General features: G+C 48.1%; 9 protein-coding genes across 9 annotated transcripts; 6 read left to right on the top strand and 3 right to left on the bottom strand.

Annotated features, from left to right (window-relative positions):
* Nucleotides 1-1179: 1179 nt before the first annotated feature.
* On the top strand, nt 1180-1556 carry N7474_008730 (uncharacterized protein; the record flags this gene model as incomplete). Its single annotated transcript, XM_057200140.1, has 2 exons — nt 1180-1202; nt 1259-1556. The coding sequence occupies 2 exons, from the start codon at nt 1180-1182 to the stop codon at nt 1554-1556; spliced, it is 321 nt and encodes a 106-aa protein (XP_057050841.1).
* Nucleotides 1557-2424: 868 nt separating this feature from the next.
* On the bottom strand, nt 2425-3729 carry N7474_008729 (aromatic ring-hydroxylating oxygenase subunit alpha; the record flags this gene model as incomplete). The annotated part of the gene is made up of 2 exons (XM_057200139.1): nt 2425-2839; nt 2891-3729. The coding sequence occupies 2 exons, from the start codon at nt 3727-3729 to the stop codon at nt 2425-2427; spliced, it is 1254 nt and encodes a 417-aa protein (XP_057050840.1).
* Nucleotides 3730-4558: 829 nt separating this feature from the next.
* N7474_008728 (uncharacterized protein) lies at nt 4559-4863 on the top strand (the record flags this gene model as incomplete). The annotated part of the gene is made up of 2 exons (XM_057200138.1): nt 4559-4563; nt 4629-4863. The coding sequence occupies 2 exons, from the start codon at nt 4559-4561 to the stop codon at nt 4861-4863; spliced, it is 240 nt and encodes a 79-aa protein (XP_057050839.1).
* Nucleotides 4864-9463: 4600 nt separating this feature from the next.
* On the bottom strand, nt 9464-14114 carry N7474_008727 (putative ABC multidrug transporter; the record flags this gene model as incomplete). The annotated part of the gene is made up of 5 exons (XM_057200137.1): nt 9464-10231; nt 10285-10936; nt 10987-13322; nt 13386-13444; nt 13508-14114. The coding sequence occupies 5 exons, from the start codon at nt 14112-14114 to the stop codon at nt 9464-9466; spliced, it is 4422 nt and encodes a 1473-aa protein (XP_057050838.1).
* A 2160-nt stretch (nt 14115-16274) lies between these two features.
* N7474_008726 (carotenoid oxygenase family protein) lies at nt 16275-17876 on the bottom strand (the record flags this gene model as incomplete). The annotated part of the gene is made up of 2 exons (XM_057200136.1): nt 16275-17143; nt 17297-17876. 2 exons carry the CDS (start codon nt 17874-17876, stop codon nt 16275-16277), a joined length of 1449 nt encoding a protein of 482 aa, XP_057050837.1.
* A 1478-nt stretch (nt 17877-19354) lies between these two features.
* Nucleotides 19355-20952, top strand: N7474_008725 (fungal specific transcription factor domain-containing protein; the record flags this gene model as incomplete). Its single annotated transcript, XM_057200135.1, has 3 exons — nt 19355-19759; nt 19863-20620; nt 20697-20952. Coding segments are annotated over 3 exons (1419 nt in total), but the record flags the coding sequence as incomplete, so codon positions are not given.
* A 1243-nt stretch (nt 20953-22195) lies between these two features.
* N7474_008724 (uncharacterized protein) lies at nt 22196-22948 on the top strand (the record flags this gene model as incomplete). The annotated part of the gene is made up of 1 exon (XM_057200134.1): nt 22196-22948. The coding sequence occupies one exon, from the start codon at nt 22196-22198 to the stop codon at nt 22946-22948; it is 753 nt and encodes a 250-aa protein (XP_057050835.1).
* Nucleotides 22949-23211: 263 nt separating this feature from the next.
* On the top strand, nt 23212-24177 carry N7474_008723 (uncharacterized protein; the record flags this gene model as incomplete). The annotated part of the gene is made up of 1 exon (XM_057200133.1): nt 23212-24177. One exon carries the CDS (start codon nt 23212-23214, stop codon nt 24175-24177), a length of 966 nt encoding a protein of 321 aa, XP_057050834.1.
* Nucleotides 24178-24537: 360 nt separating this feature from the next.
* Nucleotides 24538-25616, top strand: N7474_008722 (amidohydrolase family protein; the record flags this gene model as incomplete). Its single annotated transcript, XM_057200132.1, has 2 exons — nt 24538-24839; nt 24902-25616. 2 exons carry the CDS (start codon nt 24538-24540, stop codon nt 25614-25616), a joined length of 1017 nt encoding a protein of 338 aa, XP_057050833.1.
* Nucleotides 25617-25669: the final 53 nt, after the last annotated feature.

Raw genomic sequence — 25669 nt, 5'->3', positions numbered from 1 at the left:
ACCTTATTACTAGGCTCCAAGAACACCTGGATCACTAGGATAAGTTGTGTTCTTCGCTTTTAGCACATACTGGCAAAAAAACGTCCTATGGGTAGCCTAATTGGACGTGCTGTTTGACATGGGCCGCTCCAGCTTAGTTTCCGCACAGCTTTCATAGCCAACGGTGGCATTAATTCAAGCGCTGGTGATTTCAGCAGACATAAGACACTACATGACGTTTCTCTTATCAACTTGCCGCATGGCTTACCCCCAACTTGGCTATCTCTACTCGCTGCGCGGTGGTCTGAGATCCAAGCGAATTCGCCTTCCCAAATCTTACAGCCACGTCGCATTTGCTCCATAAATCCTTACTGATTGCGCCAGACTAGATGAATTCCGCAAATTAGCACGAATAGAGAGCCATCGTCTCGTAGAAGAGGACGATTCTACCTCCGATGAGGGGAGCAAACCACATGATACCGTGTCTCGATCGCGTTACTGGTCACGCCCTAACGACGCGGGTTTTCTTGTTGGTACCTGATGCTGCTACCGATCCTGAGGCCAATGTCTCCGTCGGCCTCCTCACTGACGAGATACCTAAAACATATTTTTCAGAGAAGCTTAACGAGAGAATGACCCAAACCCGATCCATGGGGTGGCTGAGCTGGATATATGTAGGTTTCAGTCATCTTCATGTAGGCTGATCCGCTTGCAATTTGTCAATGCAGATCTCTATAGGCTGGCAACTAGTGATGTAATTTCACTTGATTTGAAAACCAATACTAGAAGTCGGAAGATGAATCACAAAGTCTTGGATTTTTCCATGCAGGCAGACCGAACAGGAGAAGCCCAGCGGGTGTCCCTTCCCACCTTACCACAAATCCCAACCGAGAAGCTGAAAATCGTCACACCGCTTTTTTGCTTGCTATGAAGACTTGCTTGGCGATGTGGAAGATCGGTCTCTGGTGCAGACTCATGGTCTCTGATTGGCTATCAGACATCTTCAAAAGGGCATGTTCACTTGGCTTGTAGCTGATCTTCAGTATCTACTAACGTCATTCTTCGATTAGGTTTTTCAGCTGCGAGTATTTAACCCACCGAATTACCACCTTCCACGAACCCAAGTACATATCAGTGCATCACAGCACCGCATCTCCACATCCCTCCCGACGATCACCAAGCTCTTTTTTGAATTACACGATGGTTGTCACTCCATTGAGCGGGTACGTACGTGTAAACTTGAGCTATTTAGAATTTGCAGAATCTAAGATTGTCCTAGGAGAGCGAAATTTGACGAAGTTATCAATAGCGGGGACGTTGTCATCATCGACTTTTGGGCAACTTGGTGCGGGCCTTGCAGAGTGATCTCACCTATTTTCGAAAAGCTGTCGGAGGAAGTTCGAGGCCCGAAATTCTACAAGGTGGACGTTGATGAGGAGCAGGAAATCGCCGAGGAAGTTGGAATTAAAGCTATGCCGATTTTTATGGCATTCAAAGACGGACAGCAGATCGACCATCTGATCGGTGCCACGCCTCAAAAACTAGAGTCACTGGTCAAAGAAGCTGCAACCCACTAGATCAATAAGCCATCTTTGGCTAAAAAGAAACGATAGTCTATTTCAATTTCAAAATCGACATTATGTTCTTCTCTTCGCAGTCAAGAAGTGCCTCTCACGAAGTGGTGACTAGCCTGTCCGTTGAAGCAGATTCTGCTTATCATGGCCAAATACATTAATCTAAACCATGTGCTATGACCCAAAATTGGAAAGATTGTAAATAGAATGGTCTCTTACTTAATTTGTGCGTTTTTGCTCGTTAGCCATCTATGGGCAGTCTTTCTAGACTGATCTTTGCACGCGAGATTCCTTGTGATATTAGAGAATGTTGCAAAAGTAAAGAGAAACTTTCTTAATGTATGTTACCGTTTATCCTAACTTGGATACCCTGCTTATTAACGGAAAGTGCAATAGTACTATATTTACTACTAAATGTAGTCTTCCTACAAAGCCTCGGCAGCCTTTTCATATCATAGCAAAAGGCATCGATTGACTTCTCTGCCTTTTCATTGATAATTGCTATGACTATACGCATGAACGCGCCAATGTACAGATGGGGAATAGAAGTGCTCTTTTTCTATATGTAGGCTCTAGTGTAGAGTGAATGCTGAGTGAGTGCTATGGTTGAGTCTGATGAGAGGTAGGCTGTGAGGAGTCTAGCGTCTCCACCACGCCTAGATGTTGCCTTCTGTCTGAAACTCTAGATATCATCATCAACTCTACATCTTAATGCTCATTACCGAGTCTGTCTCGCATCTCCAAACAGCCTAATGTCTGAGATAAAGCTCATAGGGTCGTCTCCCGTTCACGATGTCTAGTGGCCTTCACCTCATACATAATCGCTGGATTTACATAGATGAATGACTAATTTCACAGAAATACTAAAAGTTCACCACTCCAAAGCTGTGCGACTCTCTTCCCCGCATGCAAGACCAGAACAGAAAGCAACGTCCTCTTCAGTAGCACCAAATCCGGTCACATCGGGGCTTGCGGGCCATATTTCCCGCTTTTCCTGTTTTTCTCTCGCCTGATGGCCCACCAACAGGTTCCGTACTAACCTTTGAAGGTAAAGCGGCCCACTTTCGAGCTCTGGATGTAACTGCCCATTGACGAAAACACCGGCATTGAGGTTTCGTTGAGCTCCCTCGCATAGGTCCTTGTCTTCTTTCAGCACGCGCTTGAAAAAGCTATCAACGTACTCAAATTCGTCGTCTGTTGCATTTACATGCCTGTATACTTCATATTCCATTGAGCACGAGCTTGCGGAAGTAGGCACACAGCGCATGAAGTAGAAAAAATGTGGCCTGACTGCAGTGTAAGCGGTAGCTCTTTCTTCGTATGGAAGTGAGACTCACGAGACCGTCATGCAGGAGTTTGGGAAATAAAAAGTACTGCAATTTTGGATATCCGAATCTTCCTTTCCTTCCTTAGGTGTGTAGAAATGCTGAACATGACCAGCTTTTTGAATCGTGGAGTAAAGTGATAGATCAGCGACGTTTGCAACGTCTGGGTGCGCCACAGTGCAATGGTAGCACTCATTGTAGTTATCTGCCAGAGCCTTCCAATTGTAATCTCCTTGCATACTCCATGTATGGTCGAACTTGTACTTGGTGAAGTCAAATCGACCGAATCGCTCTTGCGTATCAACTCCGCCGAAATCCTCTTCCCAAGACACAGTGGGGGTTGTAGCTGCTTCAAGGTTGACCCATACAAACCCTAATTTGTCGACGTGCACATGCACTGGGAGAAGCCCATGTTGCTCCTTATTAAAACCAGCCACTTTGTCGAATTTGGGCGCTTTTGCCAATTTTCCATCAAGACCGTATGACCAGCCATGATATTTGCAGGAGAATATTTTGGCATTTCCCTCAGCTTCTGTTACCACCGGATATGCGCGATGTCGGCAGACGTTATGGAAACCATTCAGGTTTCCTTCGCGGTTCAGGCACAGTATGAAGGAGAATCCGGCCTGGTGGAAAAGGAAGTAGTCCCCAGGGTTCGAGAACCGCATTTTGTGCGTGATAAGCAACCACTTTTTGGAGAAAATAGCTCGACGCTCGAGTTCGTACAATGATGGTGAACGATACCATGAAGAAGGGAGGGCTCGGAATTCAACACTCTGTCGTTCGGGTGTATCTTCCTCCGCTTTGCTTGGGGTTCCGCGACCAATGAGCCATTTGACTGAAGATTCCATTTTCTTCCGTTATCTAGTCGTTTAGAGCTCTGTAGATCAAGTGAAGTATTAAAGTCAAGGATTTCAACTTGGAACAGCTGATTGAATTCACACCTGAAATGTTTTTTCAGTGGACTAAACGTAGAGGACTATATAGTTTAAAACTTCGGGCCCCTCCAACGGAACACCGCTCAGTGGAAGCTTGCCACCCTACTTCAGGGAAATATGGCCTTAACATGGACAAACGGAAGGGGTCTCCGTGTTCTCATCGGACCCTAAACGGTCCGTAGGGCTTGTTCAGAGCTGATAACGGATCAAACGGGGAAAACATCCAGATTTCCGGTCACATGAGCGCGGTTCCTCCGTGATTAAGCATTCTCGGGGACGGGCTAAATTCCGGTCATAGATCTATTTCCAATTGGTCTCTGTCCTTATTACGTTGTCTGGAAAGATATCCAGTCACGATATCATTCCTTCCTTCTCTCGCAAGCCATGGCCTTCAGTTACCCCGCAGCTTCTCCGCACGCCATGGTTATAAGGAGTGTGCTAGCGAAACGTAGAACAGTTAGTTATATTGCTAGACATTTATCAAGCAAAACAAGGCAAATATTTTCACCACATAATCACTCGAACATAGAATGTACGGAATAATAGCAGCTGGAATTATGCGGGATCATACTTCCCGATGGGCAGGAAAGATGTTTTTGCTAAGCGCGATGAGAGCCGCCGTCAACAGCGGGAATAGAATAGCTATGTCCCTGGAGCCCATAGGCAGGAAGACTCAATTCGGGAAAAAGACAAGAGACTCCCTAAATCCAACAATTTACACCGTGATTATGTGGATCTTTGGATGAAGTAGGTTTAGGAACATCTGAAGCGACAAGTTCATGCATTCATGTAAAAGGCTGACGATTACCTAGTTTCACTACCAACCCGGAAAATGGATTTAATTCCTACAAAACTGCTCCAGGTTGTTCAGCTCCAAGCCATGAGATGATCAAGGAATTCATTCGCTGGTACATTAGCTCTGCTACGGGACGACTGGCCGAGGATGAGCGACCAACGGTGCGAACCGCAAATGCGTGTGCCGAGCGTCTCTTTAGTGGATTTGAAGAGTTCACAAAAGTCAAAATCATCCCAGCTGACAGAAAATAAATAAAAACTGTGAGTTTACTTCCTATCCCTTTCTTTGCGATCATCGTAAATCCATTCTGAACACAAAGCAGTGGGTCACTTTGGCCGCCACTTCATTGCAAGTCCGGACTTGGTTTTCCGGATCCAGCATGGCATTCCTCTCAACAAGTACAACCGCGCAACCTTTTATCTCAGGAAGCAATAGGAGGGCTACAATTATTATCCGTTTAGCAAGGAATTCTCGAAGGCACACTCGAGCGCCGTGCATCCTATGACTATGTGAACCTGACCAAGCCATCATCTGATGAACGATGGTGGTGATTCAGTTGGTAGTAAATAGATATTGATTAGAGCACAAAATGATTTGGCGGCTGAGTATTTGAGATAATTTCTATGTCTTCAAACCCGTCGCTGCTCCTCTGCATGAAGCTGTGTTCAATCTTATACTAATCTCAATGTCAAAGTTCTTCTTCTCTACTAGGTCCACGAGATGCTTCAGGTCGTGCGTCCTGCCAATTCCTCTCCAGCGTGGAGCTGGAAAGGGGCTTCCGTATATGTCTGATTATCCAGCGGCCAGGAAATGGGTTTGATGTGTAGTAGCGAACAAATTGGCGGAGATACGGAAGAGAACCACATATAATTACGAAATTGGCTTCAATGTTGCTGTGAAAATTTTCATTTCTCATCAGTTATCTGTTCCAAAAAAAAAAAACGGGTTCAAGAACTTACATAAATATGCTGGCAAGAGCAAGTGTGTACGAGATATCCGGCGATGTCACCAAATGCCATACTGTGGCCAATCGTAGAATACTCGTGACGGTAGTCCTTGAAATGTCTCAAATCAGTATCGTAATCCGTAGGGTTCCACAGATCGATCCAAGATAGGCCAACGAGAGTTTCTTACAGACACCCGATACCAAACATGAAGATCACTCCCAATTTCTGAATGAGACGCATCTGAAGTCCCCAGACCACCCGAATGGGGACCAAGATCAGAACCACGTCACTAGCATTATTTGCGATGGCTGCTGCGAGATATACGCCTGGTCTATTGATACAATAACCCCAGGTAATCGTTGGGTCCCAACCTTTCTGGAAGGGACTACACGCAAAAATAAGAGCCAAGGCAATTGCGATGCTATACCCAGTAATAATGGCGGCGATGAGGTAGATGATGTAAGTCCAGGCTGGCATAGTGCTGAGTAGCCTATAGTAGAGCATAAGCAAGGCGATTTTTGCGAACGCGAGGCACGGAATGTAAATAACCGCTGCTGTCAAAAGGAGCTTTGCGCGGTTATAGGTCCGAAATCAGCTTTATAATTTCCTACAAGAGCGATCACAGCACAGTGTTAATACCTTTCGAAACATTCTTAGAGTTGGCGGAGACAGATCAACAATATGGTGTCCGATAGCACCGTGGGAATAGCCCCCTAATAAAGGAATTCGAATTAGCTAATATCTAGTGTGTATTTCATTATTTCACGAATGAAAGCGAGGCTTACACAATGTGAGTGCTTGGGTGCCAACAGAAAATATCTTTGTTATGCGGGCAGATAAGTTATTTCAACTCGCTGTGGTGGTGGCTGCTCGCCTTACCCAGGCAATGATAATGCATACTAGCCCGAGCTCTCGTGTTAAATACCCGCCCACAAAAGCTGAGGCGATTGGGGAAAAAGAGATAACACACCATCATCGCACCAGAATTTCTTCATTATCACGGTCTTAGTATGTATCCGCATTAAGAGGCAGCTTGTGGCCAGCGCTAGTCCGACCGCGACCAACACTCGATTTGCCGTTTGTAACCATGGCGTTGAATTACTAGTTCCCGCCACCTCCACGCTTTTCGGTAAAGACGACGATTCGCCGGAGGGCCCGCTCATCTCTGATGTAAGCGAAATAGGGAAGTTAATGTCGTCCAGAGTGCGGCATCTTGCACGAGACTTGGCCGCGTGTTTTAGATGATGACAATATTAGCAGCAAGATAGCATCAGAAAAACCTCGAGATCTATAGTGAATGCGCGAAATCATGAATTATCACTTCGCCGCGCTGCGAGTTCATACTCCCTTCCAGGATTTTATTAAGGTTCTGTCGCGTCCCAAAAAGAATATACTACCGCCCAAGATGATTGGCCAGCGTCAGTCAGACGACACATCTACTGTGGGAGCGAATGCTGCACCGGAGACCGGAGATTCTGTTTATCCTCTCTTTGTTTCCTTATATAATCTAGTTCTCCTACAAATTGCCAGATTCAAGGGTAATGCAATGCAGAGTCTTTATGGGCCTATGGGCCAGGCCAGGGAGAAAGGTGAGAGTAGTAAGTGTTTGGACAAAAATATATATAAATAACAGAAATTAATTAGTGAGTTATGCACAAAATTCAGACCAAATCAGGCCAGTTCAGGCAGAATTAGGTGTCTATGGGCCCTAATTCTAGGCAGGGTAAGCCTGACCATATATAGGCATACCCATGGGCGGCCCATGTCAATGCCTATGCACAGAAAATCGTTCTCAAGGGAAATATTATAAATATACCATTATAAACCAGAAAAGAAGGAAAAGACAAGAATTTCGAGTTATTTAGACTAATATTTCCTATCTCCGTCTTCAATCAGTTTACTTCTCAACAAAGAAAGGGAAATAAATATTTATACGCTGCCCGTGCCGTGGAGGGTTGCCTCACTTTTCAGGTCTTGAGTAACGTCCATCTAGACACTAGCAGCAGGCTACATCGAGTGACCCTCTGCGCAGTTGCTTGCTTCCTAGTTACAAGCCTAATATGTACTCTAAGAAAGGGACGTGAGATACCTTTGTATTTTTAGCTACCTGCAAATAGACATGCAAATTCTATCCTAAGATATCCTTTAATGTAGGTCGACTCCGTCCACTGTGTCTCTGCAGGCGCGTATGATGCAAATCTTCCTTCTATCATCTCAGTGAACGCGTATATTAGACCGCGGGGAAGAGACGGCCATGAGTTTTGGCTAGACAAAGATTCCCGGAACCCTTTGATGACACGTAATGCACTCTCCCGGCAGACCAACATACCCACACCTTTAAGGTATATGGGCGTGTATAATATACCCAGCATACAAGAGCTCTTCTCGCATGGCGAGAAGAGCTGCTGAGAGTGCCATTGACAAGGGGTGGCGCGAGCAGAGTAGGGGCTCTCAACTGCCACAATAGTGTTTGATTGCGCTTGTTACTTCGCTTGTTTGCTACGTGTAGCTGGTCGAGTTTGTGCCAGCGCTGAGGAGTTTGGGAATTCTGGCTTGATCCATATTTTGGAGACAACGTAAAGAAACAATACAGGAATTTGGGTACAGAAACTAGACTTAGACAGCCTAATCATGACACTTCACTACACGAAAATGATACATGTTGAAGCAGGCCGAGCTTTCTCAATAAACTCTATTATAGCATAGTATCAAATCGCAGGATATGGGTATGGACCAGTACTGAGGGAGCCAGTTGACATTGAAGAACTATCCAGTAGATAAAAGCTGTGAGCGTCTCATAGCCGCCTCAGGGGCTGGTATGGGCATGTTACGGCACGGGTATACCGAAAGATCTTCAGCAGTTTGGGATCTGCGATACTAAGCCCCACGCAGGATTTCTGCGACAACAAGTCACCTTCGTAGTTTGGAATCAACAGTAACCTTCGTCACAGCCTTTAGCCTTGTCGATCGTATAGTTTTGTGCTTCCATGAAGCAATGAGCCCTACGTTCTGGGTTTTAGGTTTTAGCCAATCTTATTCAATCAACCCTACTTTTCTACAGAGACGGTGTTTAAGCTCGCACCTTCTCACCACTCTATGTGGCCTCGTATGTAAAAATTTAAACACTTGAATATTAATTGCTATGCCACCAACTCCGTTTCTCCACTAACCTTCGTTGAACTTACAATTAGGCGCTCCTTTATGTCTCCAGGACCAGTTCATTTAATCTGGTCTAAGTAGTAGAGACTTCTATCGATTAAGTGAGAATCAACAGTAGCCGTGGCAGTAATCCCTCAACTACCTCCTTCGCCATCACAAAGAAATGGGGTGGTGATGAAGAGAAGCCGCACTAAGTTTGCAAGTCTGTAGACCCGACTACTGTAACTACGGAGCACTATGCTCAGTTTCTGCTGGCTATGTCGTCCTCCAGCCCATATGAACGGTTACTTCACGACTGCCGTTCTCTGCCTGTTGATCCTCGTTCAACGATGTCGGCTAGCGAATTCATGTCTCCTCACCAACCACTACCTGTGTTTAACTCGGAGATTCTGTCCTCTGTTATTTTGTCGTTGTGCTGAACGGAGAAAATCAGTTGGTTTTCTACTGGCCTCCACTTCCACTTCTCCACTCTCCTTCCTGCTGCCGCGGTTAATCTGAATGGTTTGCATTATCAGTTGGCCAATCAATCTCAATGCTTACAGTGAGTCTCTTGCTGTCGAACGGAAGATTTTCGCTATATTTCACGTCCTCTATTTTTGAACACTCAATTTGAAGGGACAAAATGGTTTTTTCCCCATCGCTATCTACCAGACGATTTTGCGTCTTTTCACCAACCATCTCCGAACTGAAACATTAACGGGGTTATCCCACTCCCAAAGCAAGGCAAGAAAGTATGTAGTGGCGGTTACTTCTTCGAAAACCGCTCCTTAATACCAGCAAGGCTCCATTTCCGGACACGAAAAAGATAATAAAGAACCGTAGCCATGAAGATATTGAAAACAACATAGACCCAAATCAGACCAAAGTTCCGCCAGCGTTCAGACCAATAAATCTCGCTCCCCGCAAGATATTGGTCCGCGACGGTCAATGAGCAGAATCTGCAATCCAATGTAGCATCAGGATTCTGCAATTGCCCCCCGGCAAGCTTCATGTATTCAACCATGTACTCGTAGCAAGTCTGGTTTGCTGGAGGGTCGAATACAGCAAGCTCGGTAGATGAACAGACGACTTCTCGACCATGGACCTGGGTTGATGCCATTCCTCCAATCCAGTATGTAAAGGGTGAAAGTCGGTACATGAATGTCCAGAATCCAGGTAGAGCTGATGGAGCTTGCATCACGCCACAAAACGTCAGCGACATTGAGAAAAGTAGGACCACGATAGCACTGGCAGTTTGGGTATCTGGGAGTGCTGCAATGACCATGTGAGCGAATGTGCTGGCGTAGATATAGAATTGAATGCAGAAAAGCAGAACCAGCCCTTGTCGTTCGGACGATTGATCGGCGCCCACAACAGCATAATAGTAACAAGCGAAGGTAAGGATTCCCATGATGATTTGATAGGGGATTTCCACCACCACATTGGCAATCAGGAAGGCTTTCCAGGAATAGGCTTTGCTAGGACGTTCGCGAACCTCGTATAAAGATCGCTGTGTAACGAATAGGGGCATGATCTGGCGAAGGTCAGTATCCAGGACATGGGGGACATCAAGTAATTGAGACTTACCTGTTGCACAAGAGAGGCAAAGATAGAGCAAATCATGAATAACGAGAAAATGACCGTCTGCATCCCTGCAAGCGATGGTTTGGCATCAAAGAACGAGAAGCCGATAAACAGGCCCGCCATGATGGCCAGTCCCCATTTGGCGAAGATATATTCCGGCATGCGCCAATACTGCAGGAAGACACGGCGCGTCACGACGTATAATTGGAACCAGAATGGCATTGCAAACTCAGAGTGGCTCATGGGTGCTTGATCCTCATCCTCCTGCTGCTTGAACTTCCTTTCTTCATGGATCCGATCAATCTCCTCCTGAACTGCCTGGCTTTCAGGGCTGTGCTTCCAGACATCGAACCAATGCTGCCTTTTGTCATTCATTGTAGCATTAACAACTTCGATCATGTATTCAGCAGGATTCTCTGATTCTCCGCATTTCCGTCCCCCGTTCGACTCAAAGTAGTAGAGTAGGGTGCGAGAGTTGCTGCCGATTGGACCAAAGTAAACAGTTTTGCCTCCTTTTGCAAGGAACAATAACTGATCAAATTCCTGAAAGAGAATGGCGCTAGGCTGGTGGATGGTACAGAGGATGGCCTGACCACTATCGGCCAGCTTTCGCAGGAACGAACAGATGGCCCATGAACTCTGGGAATCGAGACCACTGAAAATCTTTGTTAGCTCAAGCTATTCATTTGAGTCCAGACGACCTACCTCGTCGGTTCATCGAGGAAGAGGAGAAGCTTAGGCTTTGCAGCCAGTTCCACTCCAATGGTCAATAGCTTGCGTTGTTCGACGTTCAATCCCTCACCAGGCACGCCCACAATAGCTTCCGCGAAATCCTCCATCCTTAACATGCGAATAACGTCTTCGACATAATCATATTTCTCCTGGATCGAGACACTGGCAGGTTGACGCAATAAGGCACTGAAACGCAGAGACTCCCGCACAGTCGCAGTTTCAAGGTGAAGGTCCTGCTGCTGGACGTACCCAGTCTTCCTTTGGAAGCTTGCATCTGGACCCTTTCCGTTGACAAACATGTCGCCCGTAATGATGCCCATTGTCGTTCGGTGAGCCAGGACATCAAGCAAGGTAGTTTTACCTGCTCCGCTAACGCCCATCAACGCCGTGAGTGTGCCAGGTTTGACCCATCCAGATACATGATCCAACAGGCGTCGTGGTTCCCCCTTGATTTCAATGTCATAACAGATGTCACGCCAGGTGAATATATCTTCCTGAGGCGGTAGAAGTATATCATCTGAGGTTGTCTCGCTGACCATATTGACAGATCCCAATTCAATGCCATTCTCCTCATCATAATTGGACTTTACATGTCCAGGACGCATATACCCGGGCTCATGGTTGCGACGGAAAACCAGTGCTTCGGCGGTACTGGTTGTTGAGGAATTGAGTTCCGATGCCACAAAGTAGATGATCATGAAGCCAATAAGAAAGGCTATCAATATTCCAAAGTTCCGCCATACATGACTGTAGCTATACTTGTAATTGTGCAAGATATAGCGGTCCCCACTTACTGTTGTTTGGCCAGCAATAGAACCAAAAGCTGAACAGGAGAAGCTGTCGCCTGATAGGTTTGCGTAAGAAGGCACAAAGCTGGAACAAGGGAAGTCGCGATCATGGAACTCATTAGCCACTAGGATCTCGAAGGCGTAGTATATGGGATTGAGATAATGGATCCATTCAAACCAAGGGTGCATCGATGGGACCGGAAGGACGTAGCCAGTGTAGACAATCAAAGCGAGGATCAAAACTCCGGCCAGCCCCATCGCCTGAGAGGCTGTCTTGGTGATTGCCGCCATCGTACGGAAGACCGCGCTCATGACGAACATGGTGATAAAGGTCATCAGGAAGTAGATAAAAAACTGTGATGCCTCTCTGCGAAGGTTTGCCAGAAAGTAGAGGATAATGTTGAAGGCAACAGCAAGGATAAATTTGACTGGAATATCGCTGACGACGCCTGCAATAGCTTCAGTTGCCGGATGATAAAATGCATAGGACACCTGCTTCTCGACAATAGGGCGTTGGGAGTATAGACTGTTAATTTCTGACATCGCAGTCAACGCATTGAGGAGGATTGCAAAAAAAAGCGTTGCACCCTTTGAGGCGAAGCCTGCGGTAGTATTGGGAGAGCCATAAAAGACCGAGCCGCTGATGAGAGCCATGATCATATTACCCATAACCGTTGACATGGTGGAGGAGATGTCATTCCACAGTCTTTGATATGCCCGTCTTGTGTTCAACTTGATCTGCATCGGTACACTGATCAGATATGGAGACCCCGGGCGGCTGTGTTTGGATTGCACATCATGCTTCCTCTTTCGAAATTCAGTGGCAGCTGCCTCATCATCACCTGGAGGGTGTAATGTCTCAAACTCCTTGATCTCCTCCTGCAGCTGCTGATATTCTTGAGACTGGAGCCAGTATTTCTCAAAGTCTTCGGGTGTCTGGGGAACTACATTCTCCATACCCGGGCGCGGTCGTCGCTCTTGCGGATTCGTGATCGAAGTCAAGAAGTCGCCTGTCGTTTGTCGAGAAGGGCATTGCCAGCCTTGCCGTTCGAAAAAGGCTTTGGCCGTGGACGTTGGCCCAAAGAAGATCTGGCGTCCTTCGTAGAGCACGGTGACCTTATCAAAGACCTTGTATATACTTTCACTGGCTTGGTAGATTGCCACTGCGTGTGCTGTGCCTGCCATGTCCGACATAATCCGAAGTGCTTCCACGAACTTCAGCGCGGTAGCTGAGTCTAGTCCTCGAGTTGAGTTATCCCACGCGGCCAAAGGCGTCGCAGCCAGAGCCATTTCCGCGATACTCACTCTCTTACGTTCTCCTCCAGAGACACCACGAACAAAGTCATTTCCCACTTTAGTATTGTAGGTATGACTCAAGCCGAGGACCGCCATGATCACCTGGGCTGCGTATTTGGCGTATTCATCACGGTTCATGTCGCGGAACCGGTGAGAAGGAGTTCGGGCGGCTGCTGCAAACTCGAGGGTTTGTCCAACAGTGAGATGAGGAAAGTGTTTATCTACCTATGGATGGGAAGGTTTTATCAGCTCCTACTTCATCCGCCAGTACATGTTGGTTCCGCCTACCTCTTGGTTGTAGACCACTTCGCCTTTGAATTCCTTCATCATACGCTTATGAGAAATGCCTTGAAACATTCGTTAGCAATCAGAATGGTATGCGGCAAGGGAAACCGCGAAAGAGGTATTACCGTTATAATGGAGGACACTTGTCGGATCAACATCAAGACCATGAGTCTCGCCGCAGAGCGCCTTGAGGAAGGTACTACAACCTGCACCTGGGCGTCCTAGCACCAGCAACAACTCCCCGCTTTTCATCAAACCATTGAACTCCTTGAGAATCAATCGAGATGGAGAGTGTCTCTGGCAAAGCAATTCCGGAATCCGAAGTGGCGTGGCTAACATCGAGCCAACGGTGTCCTGTAGCTGGAGGGCTGCCCCGGAACCGGAGACATTCAAGTGTTTGAACAATATTCCTGCTTGTAGCTTGGAAAGACCTCTTCCTTCTACATCTGCCACAAAGGCTCTCAGCCACCTTTCCAAGTTGAACTCTGGCCCCTGCGGATCCAACGCAGGGTCTTCGGGAACAGCGTCGGTGGTATTCCCATCTGTAGCGTATACGCTTGAACGTCTGCGCGACTTGTTTGACCGATGGGTGGCAATCCGCCTCAGATTCTCCGTCTCATCCTTGCTGATAAGACTCATGGGAGATCTGATCCCCGGTTCATAAGCAGTCCCTTTTTGCTGGGATCCATTGTCCTCAACTAACTGCTCCTCATCGTGGCGATCAGCGGACATGTCGACTAGCACAAGAACAAAAACTCGATAAGAATTGTGGCAGAGCGCCGAGTTCAAAGAAGTCCGGTTGTCTGTAGGGTTTTTAGGGATCTCAGACTCGGGCGTCTTGCACTAGAGATAGCACGATATATATAGTGGCGGGTCTATACTTCAGGATGTCAGACGCCTCATTTCCGGAAGCTGCACGAGCCGATAAGTCTATCAAAAGTTAGGCCTACGCCTCCTAAATAATACGAGCAATGGAAATATTTGTTAGATAGCTATTCCCTGTACGTAGCTTCAACGCAGCGCAACACCTAAAGGTCCACTCCGTGATCCACGACATGTACAGGAGATTATCACCAATGAAAAGACGCGTAAAAACCCAACTCGGGAATAGTCCGCTGACTCAGCGCATTTAACTAACCGTAATTCCCGGGTGAGTGGGCCACCCAAGCGAGCGGGTCAGCCCAAAACACCATAGTAAATGCATTATAACACAACTGGATATTTCAACAACCAAGGTTAAGTTTATTTGATTCTTGGTATTGACAGTATCTAAATTCATGATAAACAGTATCAACAGACCTAAATATAAATTAAAAAGTATTTCCTTGGATTACCAAAAAATACAGCTATAGATACGACAAATATATGTATCTGAACCACAAAATCCGATTAAATTTTTAAATCTCATAAATAGGCTACATATGATCCAAAAAGTACCATCTTATCATAAGACCTCATATTAAGGAATGGTTGTTGGGAGATTGAGTTGAAAAATATCCCATTTACCGTGGTGTTTTGGGCTGGCCCACTCACCCGGGAATTACGTTACATGTGTCAAGCCACAATTACGGCTGACTGAATAGCCCAAGTCGGTCCATGGCCGATGATCACCAGCACTCGGGGTCGGAACAAAAGTGCATTTCTTCCCGAAGCTTAACCTGGATTCTGGCTCATCCAGCCTGTCCGGGAATTCGTAACTTAACTTTTGACAATCTCTTGCCCGCTTTGTCAGCAGATGTCTCAGTTTATTTAACTTTGCCGTGATGTGGTTCGGACATTGAAGAGTCCGACAACCGACAGTTTCTGACCGGGGCCTGGCTTTTCCGATCTATTTGCATAGGAGATAAGCACTTTAATTTACGGTAGGGGGCAGAGTCTTGGTCTCGAATCCGCATTTCGTATCTCTCGCCTGTATTAACCGGCTTTTATTTTCTTCTGGGCGGTTCAACCAATCAATCAAATCGATCAATTATTCATTTGCCCGATGTAGCTTGCTTTAGATACAGCCGCTATGCGGGAGTGCTGTCAGGCCTGCTTTAGAGTCAGGAGAATGGCTTCCAAAGCCATCTCAGCAGTCGACATGCTCAGTAAACCGGAGCACGTGATCTGTAGAACAAAAATTATATAGGACAAACGAAAGGAGAGGTTTGATCGTCAGAAGTGCCCACGGTCAACTGCCCACAACGTCCTAACTGCCCACTTCAATCGGTCTCCTCAACCACCTCCTGCTTCCACCAGCTTCCTCGAACCACCGAGGCCTCGCATCACTGAGCTCGCTGGACTGTCATCACCACGCGCCGAATCGACGCGAGCTATCTCCCACACATGCCATTCTCCGGGCTGTAGTAGCCGCTAATTTCTCCCACCTGACCCCCTTTCGGGAGGCAGCTTCAGTGCATTTGCACCCGTAGCAACGATTGCACCCATTCTACCTTATGAAATTAATATCAAATGAAAGCTCTCGCCGTCACTTAAAGTTGATCAAATTCTTGAGGCTGTAGGCCCGGTGGCGACTTATTACAAGAAAACGTTTTGGCCAAGAAATGAGATGTTTTCTCCGTTCGAAAGCTAGTCTCGGGATATCTCTCGCTTGATATAGATACTTCGCTGGGGCGGGCCTATGGGCAGCCCATCGTGCGCTGTTGGGCGGCTTATGGCCCTGACCTGCCCATGTGTTGTTCCAAAGTTTAGTCCCAATAACGCATGATAAGGGCTTAACTCTGATTGGCATTGGCACAACGACGTTAAAGCAAGCTAAACAGGAGACTCCAGCGAGACTTAACAAAAGAATAAGCAACTCTGCGACTCTAGCAACCTCTCCCCTGACCCCAATGAGAAATACGACGCTTTCAACAACATACAGTAAACCTGCGTGAAACACAGGGGGTCGTATTAGGCCTTCCGCGAGACAGGATCCATTCCCGGAGCAGGAGGGGAAAGCCCATGACTCCAAACCATGTTATGCAGTGGAGGGTCAGCCACGAGAGGCCGACCATTAAGCTCTCTGGCATCGACCCAGCTACCATGAATCTGGGTGCGCATACGCAAGGGTAATTCAATGACGGCAACGGGGTGCTCAAAGTCCCGAGAGTCCAGGATGACCACGTTAGAGAGGTTGATATTCATGCGGTCAACGGCAAAAATGACGTACCCATCACCCTCGGGAGCGTCGTCGGAACGCGGGATAAATACCGGTTCCTGGCACCGACACTTCGGCCCTGGTGAGTAGATCTTTAATTCCCCCGTGCGTTTGTTTAGCATCGCGGTGGCGTTGAGGTTGGAGAAGACCTGATTCGTGAGTTCGGCACCGTCGGACTCTGGTTGGTAGACGTTCATGAAGATATAGTCATAATTTTTGCAGAAGAATCGTTCATCGATACGGGGGAATTCATTAGGGATTTCGACCAGGACTGTAGGATCTGGAATCTGTGTGTCCGTTGGCAAAGTTATGTTTATCTCGAAGCGCACTAATTCAACGACGGTCTTCTCTAGGGGCTTCCGTTCACCCGCCCGGCCCCAGAATGGGAAGAGGCTATCGTGCGGATAGGTGCCTTCGACGAATATATTGTTATTCTCCTCCCACGCACCGGCGGTGTGGATGATTGCAGAATTCACTGGGTGGTGGTAGACACGCGACTCGTATGGTTTCCAGCCTGAGCCAGCTAGGGGCTGGTCCGGATGGCGAGGAGCAACAATAAAGGTGGCCGGTAAATCCACGTTCCATGCCACGGAGGGGTCACCAGGCTTGCCTTCAAAGTTGACTTGGATGGGCCATATACAAAAGACAATCCAATTCTCGGTCATGGCGATGTCATGGCTCGACGTCGGTCAAGGGGGTTTAATGTGGTGTTCATTCTTCACGATCCCTTGTCGATCAACTGAATAGGACACGATGTCAGACCCTCTCCAAATACCCCATGTGACAAGCTCCTCGACGATAGGATCAATCTTAGGATGTGCTGTGAAAGCAGGTGTGATGATCTGATTGCCGAAAGGGTCCACACCATTCGTCTCGAGCGTGTCGGGGTCCAAGGCGTAAGCGGGGCCAGACTCCCCGAGAGCAAGCAATCTACCCGCCCAATAGAGCACATTGGTGTTGGCTGACTGCTCGAGGACGGCGCGTACACAAGGATGATTGCCCAACGGATTGTTTAGTATATGGGCCCAGAAACTTTGCCTCTGCTGCCTCTCAATCTTATAGCGGTCGGTCTGCACGTATCTGATCTTAAAGTCGACGCGACCGTTGTGGATTCTGAAAGCACTCACAACCCCATGACCATCGAGTGGACTATGCCCGTCCAGTGTGGGGGTAAAGTGATCAGAACCAACGCGGTAAAAAGTCCCGTCAACACAGTCAGGAATCGTGCCTCGCACGATAACATCGCCAATCTCTCCTTCTAGGCGAATTGGTATGTCATAACCACCCAAATCCTGAGTAAAGGTCCATCGTGACGACAGATTCTCTGCTCCCTTGATAGGAGTCGGATGGGTCATTGTTAAAGCGGGGGTTCTGTGCTCGATCTCTATTCCAGGCTTTTTTTTTTGGTGCGGTGGGAATTATGGATGACGATTGGGGACTTGATTTTGGTTGTAATCGACCGCGTTGACCTCGATATATATATGTGCTCCCGGTTGGGCATTGCAGTGATTCTATGACTTGCTCCCACTGCCAGTGAAATGGCGTCTTTCGGCAACGATTTCATCCCATCTATACGCGGAGTCCGTTTATTCCGCTTAGTCAGTGTGGCTGATATCTTCACAGCATGAATCAATGCTACGAGCGAGCTGTTGCCTCTATTTTGGGAAACAGTGCAACTATCTGGTAGATAGAACCCCGGCTTCGGGTTGACAGTAGGCCAAATTTGGGCCAACGTAACCCAGCCGGCCGGAGGAATCTCAGATCCACCGTCTATGCGCTTAGTCAGCGGAACGGGCGTGAATTCGCGAACGGAGTATCCGTCCATGGCACTTATTCTAACTCGCCCATCCGCCTCCCGGAGGAGAAAAGGGAGGTTGGGAGAGTGGGTGAGTTTACGAAAAGGAGTTCCGCGGAAAGGGACCGGGCAAGTGCACCAGCAGGCACCCTAGCTTGACCATTACTGTACTTAAATCTGGTTCCACGTCTCGACAAGATTTGAGGAAGGTCGCCGGGCGGCTTCCGATTAAAACTGTCCGACTCCCCGAGTGTCGGAGCATTTAATGTCCGACTTCCCAATGTTATGGTGCCAATCGGAACGAACATATCTGCGAGTTGCCCTGCGCGGATCAGATTCAAAATCAGATTCAAAGTAAATTAGCACCACGATTTGACCACAGCAAGTGCCGCCTAGTGCAACAAGAAAGCCGCGGCTAGCGCAAAACTAGGGTTCACGACCTGATCTGGGACAGATGAGATTTACCAAGGCGTGTGACGCTTGTTCTAAAAGGAAGGTGCGCATGGAAGCTCTCCATGCTTTAAATATATTACTCTAGTTCGCTAACATGAGCTCATATATTCATTAGATTAAATGTGACACTGCATATCCAACGTGTGACTGGTGTAAACATCATGGCATTCCATGCAGTTTCACTAGAATACCGAAGATGAAGCGCAATGGAATTGCCGATACGAACCAGGTTTGCCAGTTCAGTTCACCAGCGGAACATTACCAACTCAGTTCGTTTTAGCAAAGGATATTTCGATTGGAAGAGCGAATTACTGGGATTGAAGCTATCCTGGCCAAGAGACTCGTTTCTGGCGGCTCACGTGGGTACTAGCCTTTCGAAATTACTGTTTTGACATATTTATCAATATAACAGCATCGAACAATTCAAGCAAGGACCAAGCCAGAGCCCATGAGGTCCTCTTATATGGCAGGCAAGGTTTCTTTTCGCTTGCGGGACTGCAACCTGAATGCCTTTCTTCACGGTCGGCTTTATCAGATGTCCGGAGAATAGTGCGGTCGTCTCTTGGTCGTTCCATTAATCTGCAGGACCTCTTCCAACCCAGTCCTCCATGGCATTGCCATGAGCCAGAGTATGTCGACCGAGAGGTTCCCGTGAAACGTATGCCGGAACTGCCCGACGTCAGCATCATCAATGAGTATGTGGCGGCGTACTATGAGTCCCCTATACGCTTGTCATTTCCAGTCATCGATCACAGTCTTTTCTCCAATACTTTACATCTTGGCTTGCAGAATTCCTCCAACCTTTCTTCAGGACGCGCGAGTTCTAGAGCATGTTTATGTGCTTTCCTATCATTATCTGCCTTCTGGGGTCTCCATGAGAAGAACCCGGTGCCAATCGACAGCCTAGCACTAGTGTCGAAAGCGGAAAAGTATATACCGCAGATTCTGCAGGAAGAAACCTTGGACGGGCTTCAAGCTATTCTGATGTTGGTATGTGAAACTCCAAAGCTGACATCATGAATTTCCTGTCCCCAGTGGAGGTTATCTCTTTCAGATATTACGAATCAACATTGACGTTGTCTCAACGAACTAGATGATTTTTCATTGCTCATCCGGAAACTTTCGGAAAGGGCTGTATCTGGATTCGCTCACTGCCCGATTAATCTTCAGGTTTGGTGCGCATGTAATGAGTCCTCCAACGCCTGGTGGAGCTACATCACTCGACAATGGCTGTTTGCCCCAAATGGGCAGTCATCTTCGGAATCTATTCTGGATTGCTTATTCCCTCGACAAAGAGTTGTCCATTCGCACAGGTCAACCCGCTGCTATCCAGGATGAAGTCTGTGACCTCACAGTCCCGCAAGGGTACGGAGATCAGCTCTCCATACTGCTATCATCTGGCGAACATGGGCTCGCGGGATCTAAAGACTACCTGTATCCGGTTGATCTTCGATTAATTAAGATCAAGTCTCGTGCCTACAGTGCATTTTACGGTCCAGGGTGTCTGTGCATGTCTGATATAGACCTTTTCAAGACCATCCGTGGACTCGACAATGACCTAGAAGAATGGAGATTATCGATACCGTCAAACTACCGACCCAAGCTTTCAACTTCTCAGAAAATAACAACTGGCAACCACTTTTTTGGCATGCATGCTGTGCTACTACAGATGGACTATTATAATTGCGTTGCCATCATTCATCAAGCTTGTGGCCGATGTGTGGCATGGGCAAGTAACCAGAGCAGTATCGTGAGTGTCGGTTCATCCTTTACCCTTGCGGTGGAATCTAGTAGATCGTCTCTTCTGTCGTTGAAAAATCATTTTTCGGTATTGCCCCGCGGAACTTTCTGGTAAGTGTTACAAGGGCTCTAAGGACCTTTCTTGGACTTCACTGCGGTCGATTAGCAATGCTTACTATTGTCTCAGGCCCATTGTTTTTTATCCTTTGTCAGCTTGTTTGACGATCTTCTGTAACATCGTTCTTGATCCAACGAGCCTCCACGCCGCTCAGGATCTGGAACTACTCGATTATACTTCTACTTTAATCACAGGGCTATCTACTGCCCAATTTCAGCTTCCCAAGTCTGTTCATATTTGTCGTCTCGAGAGTCTTGTCACAGAATTGAGTGAACTAGCCAAAGTTGCGGTTACAGAAACACAAAAAGATCAACCACTGTCCTAGGCTCCTAGTCATGGAAGCCGGCTTCACGGATAGTGTATATGAACACACCTTTGAATATTGGTAAACGTCGATCCATATTATGCACTCTATTTCATGTACTTATAATAGATCCGATGACTATCAAACCACATCGTATCTTCGTATTGAACGGGGCTGAGTTCAGGAAGTATGCTCTATCACCAGGGTAAATTCCCCACTAGTAATACACTAGCTGGCACATCTCGATCACCTGATGTCCTATTAAGATCTATGCTCCGATGCAATTCCCACAATGCAGAGTTTTCTCGCTTCTCTGCCTATAAGTACAGACAGAATAGATAGTCCAAATACCATCGATTTCATTATTGTCACAACAGACTACCTAGTAGATTTACATGTGGATACGCCTAGTACTAACTTTAAGATCTATAGACCCCGCCAAAGCCCGCGGGTCGGACAATGGCTCTGGCTTTGGGCCCGCAGGTTCTTAGTATAGCCCGTGGGCTTTCGAAAATACAACCCCGTGACATATAAATTGATTGGCCCCATGTGATTTCCCCTCCTATGATCGTGGTTCTGTGAATAGTTTTCATCAAGTGTACAGTTTCCCTAAGGCCATTATTTCCTCGTGGTCGAAAGCCGTCTTCCTCCGATCTCGCCCCAAGAATCGCACCCATGGTATCCTCGTCAAATGTAGTGGGCATCCACTACCGGGTGGGCAAGAAAATCGGTGAGGGTTCCTTCGGTGTCATCTTCGAGGGCGCCAACCTCCTCAACAACAAATAGGTGGCCATCAAACTCGAGCCCCGGATAAGCGAGGGGCCTTAGGACCGTGATGAGTACCGGACATACAAGACCTTGGCGGGATGCCTAGGCATCCCCAAGGTCTACCACTTTGGTTAGGAGGGTTTGCATAACATACTCGTCATTGACCTGCTTGGTCATAGTCTAGAGAATCTGTTCGACCACTGCAACCGCCGTTCCTCTACCAAGACTGCCGTGATGGTGGCAAAGTAGATGCTCTCGCGGGTTCAAACGATTCATGAGAAGAACCTCATCTACCGCGATATCAAACCAGACAACTTCCTTATAGGCCGGCTATCTGCTAAGGCCGCTAATGTAATACACATCGTTGACTTCGGTATAGCTAAGTAGTACCGCGATCCTAAGACTAAGCAACACGACCCTTACCCCTCATATTCGGGGTCTTTTCAACTTGATTGAGCTTTCTCTCAATGTCCGACAACTCGAGCCAGCCGTGTTGATGTTCTGCTCCTCGATCTCGACTGCATTAAGATCGCCATCCGATCTCATCCCGGATGAGCCATTAGAGGGCTTCCACTGCGCTCTGACGATGGGATATGGGCTTTCCAAGTTAGTTGGAGAGCGCATAGTCTCGGCGGCGCGTGGATCGAGCGCACGAGCATATTCTCTCCGAATCGGCCAGGTCTCCGGACACTCGAAGAAAGGCCTGTGGAACGACTCGGAGGCAGTTCCGCTCATGATCCGCTCTGCTCTAACATTGAAGGCTCTACCGAAGCTTGACCAAACTTGCTCCTGGTTCCCAGTTGACCTATTGGCAATGACCATCCTCGAGCTTTCCAAGGCTTGTTCCCAGCCCAATGAGAATCTTCTCAATCCCGGCTCGGGCTCACCTACCGATGATACCGTCTACAATCTTTGCAACTTCCGCACATTCACCTGGCAATCATTGCTCGAGTCTCTTGAGCGGGGTGGGTTCGATTTTGAAACTTTGTCGTTTGAAGACTGGCTTAAGAAGCTGCGGGACAGCGAGGCTCGGGGCGAGGAACAGTCCAATCCTGCTATCAAGTTGATTGATCACTATCAGTCGATGTATGGCGAAAAGACTCTGGGGAGTCAAGGGCAGAAGACGTTTATCACGGACAAGGCGGAGAGGGACAGTGTCACCTTGCGCTCTGGTCCGTTGCACATTATTGAGGATGGAGTGCTGGAACGCTATATCCATGACTGGTTGACCCGGTGGGTGAGAGTTTAATATGTGAATGTTTTGATTTCGCTGCAATGTACTGAACTACAATAATATGCAATAATATGAAGCACAACGCCATCACTGAGGAGACCTGCGGGACCTGGCTGTGCAGGGCCTCGCAAGTAGTATTACAAGCGTCGTGTCTAATTGAATAAATAAAGAGTCTTTGGATGAATATCCTCTAGATCCTTTTATTTTTATTCACGGCCTCGCAGGTTTACCATCACCAGTATTACAAGGTCGGTTGTTTGTGAAGGCTAAATAACAGTATGACGTGGGTGACCTGGTGGCGAGCAAAGCTTCCACCCAATCTATTAACTCTAAGCTCCTCATCCAATGTCGACCCTCAACACCCGACCCCAGCTACCAGCCAGGATGTGCTTTCTTCAGCGCTACATCGCGCCAGGAGGACCAGCAAGATGGCCGACACCTTCGCCAGCATCGGCGGAGTGCGCGCCATTTGTGTCATCGTCTTCATCAGCATCGCACTCTACAACGCCGCCGAGCTCCTCGTCCTGATCATACTCACCTTCAAACGCTATCGCAGCCTGTACTTCTGGGCTCTCCTCCTCTCCTCCCTCTTAGGCGTGATCCCGGCCTCCATCGGTTCATTGCTCCAATTCTTCAATCTCGCTACGCTGTGGCTCACCCTCGTCCTGGAGAATATCGGGTTCTACTTCATGGTCCCCGGCCAGTCGGTAGTGCTGTATTCGCGTCTGCATTTGGTATCGCAGAACCAGCGGCTTCTTCGCTTTCTGCGCTGGTTGATCACGATCAATACCATCATCCTCATCATCCCCATCACGGTCCTTAACTTCGGCTGGTCGTACCACCCAACCGTGTCCGGCTGGGCGCATGGGTTTGATGCCATGGAGCGCATCCAGCTAACCTGGTTCTCAGCGCAGGAGATTCTCATTTCGACGATCTATATCCTGGAAACGATCAAGATGATCCGCGCCGCGCCGGGAAAGAACCAACGCCGCAGTATGACGCTGTATCTCCTAGTCCTGGTGAATTTCATCGCCATCGGTATGGACGTCGTCCTGATGACCCTGGAGTATCTGGAATTCTATCTTATGCAGATTATCGTCAAAGCGCTGGTGTATAGCATCAAGCTGAAGCTGGAGTTTGCGGTGCTGAATATGCTGGTGTCTATTTCGCATGTGCATTTGTCTTCCACGCCGGCGGGCAGCTCGAACAGTGGTGCTCCGTGGTGGATATCTTCTTCTCAGTAGCCATGCACAATGTACAATAAATAATAAGTAATCATCGGATCAAGCGGAATCCCATCATAATAATATACCCCACGTTCACATTCCACGCCCCGCGTTTAACCCGACCCGCCACCGCCCCGCCCAGGCGACGCCGTCGGATGCGTTCGGTGCGTGAGCCGACGCGCTCTCTTCCGATGGAATGTAGTTAACACTGTAAGCACTGGTCGATAGTAGAGGATCACATCCGACAGACTGCGGGGTGTAGCTTAGGATGCAGTGATATATAAAGTAGCATTCCTGTCTGGTTAACTCTTCCCTCCTTCTTTCCTCTATTGGACCTTCTCTTGCCTCCCTCCTCCCCCCCACCAAGAACAAACCAAAATGCTCGGCAAAATCGCCCTCGAAGAAGCCTTCGCGCTCCCGCGCTTCCAAGAGCGCACACGCTGGTGGGCGGGCCTCTTCGCCACAGACGTCGACAAGCACGTCGCGGAGATCACAGACGTCGACGAGATCCGCAATGCCTTTGCTGACAAGCACGGCGTCGGCATGCAGATCGTTAGCTACACTGCACCCGGCGTGCAGGATATCTGGGACCCCAAGGAGGCGCAGGCGCTCGCCGTGGAGATCAATGATTATATCGCAGAGAAGATCCGGGGGAAGGAGGATCGAATGAGGGCTTTCGCGTATGCTTCCTTTCCCCTTGTATATATAGACGAAGAAAGGATCTGTGTCTAATGAACGACAGAACCCTCTCCATGCACGACCCCCAAGAAGCAGCCGCCGAGCTTCGCCGCTGCGTAACGCAGTACGGCTTCCTCGGCGCCCTAGTCAACGACACGCAGCGCGCAGGACACGACGGCGACGACATGATCTTCTACGACAACGCAAAGTGGGACGTCTTCTGGGCGACCTGCACCGAGCTCGACGTGCCCCTCTACCTACACCCGCGCAACCCCACAGGAACAATCTACGAGAAGCTCTGGGCAGACCGGAAATGGCTGGTCGGCCCGCCTCTCTCCTTCGCGCAGGGTGTCAGCCTGCACGCATTGGGGATGGTGACCAACGGAGTCTTCGACCGACACCCGAAACTGCAGATCATCCTGGGCCATTTGGGCGAACATATCCCCTTCGACATGTGGCGGATAAACCACTGGTTCGAGGATCGGAAGAAGATGCTGGGATTGCAGGAGACGTGCAAGAAGACCATCCGCGAGTACTTTGCGCAGAATCTGTGGATCACCACCTCTGGGCATTTCTCGACGACCACGCTGAACTTTTGTATGGCGGAGGTTGGGGCCGATCGGATCCTGTTTTCGATTGATTATCCGTTTGAGACGTTTGAGGATGGGTGTGATTGGTTTGATGGGGCGGAGTTGAATGAGATCGATCGGGTGAAGATTGGGAGGGAGAATGCGAAGAAGTTGTTCAAGTTGGGGGCTTATAAGGATAGTGAGGCGTGATTGTTGTTTTTACTTGTATCATCTTGCTTCAAGGGGATTGCTTTCATTGCGAA

This window comes from Penicillium riverlandense (genome assembly GCF_028828495.1).
Source record: "Penicillium riverlandense strain IBT 135883 chromosome Unknown utg000007l_segment0_segment0, whole genome shotgun sequence".
Classification (NCBI taxonomy): Eukaryota; Fungi; Ascomycota; class Eurotiomycetes; order Eurotiales; family Aspergillaceae; genus Penicillium; species Penicillium riverlandense.
This window is presented reverse-complemented; position numbering and strand designations above follow the sequence as displayed.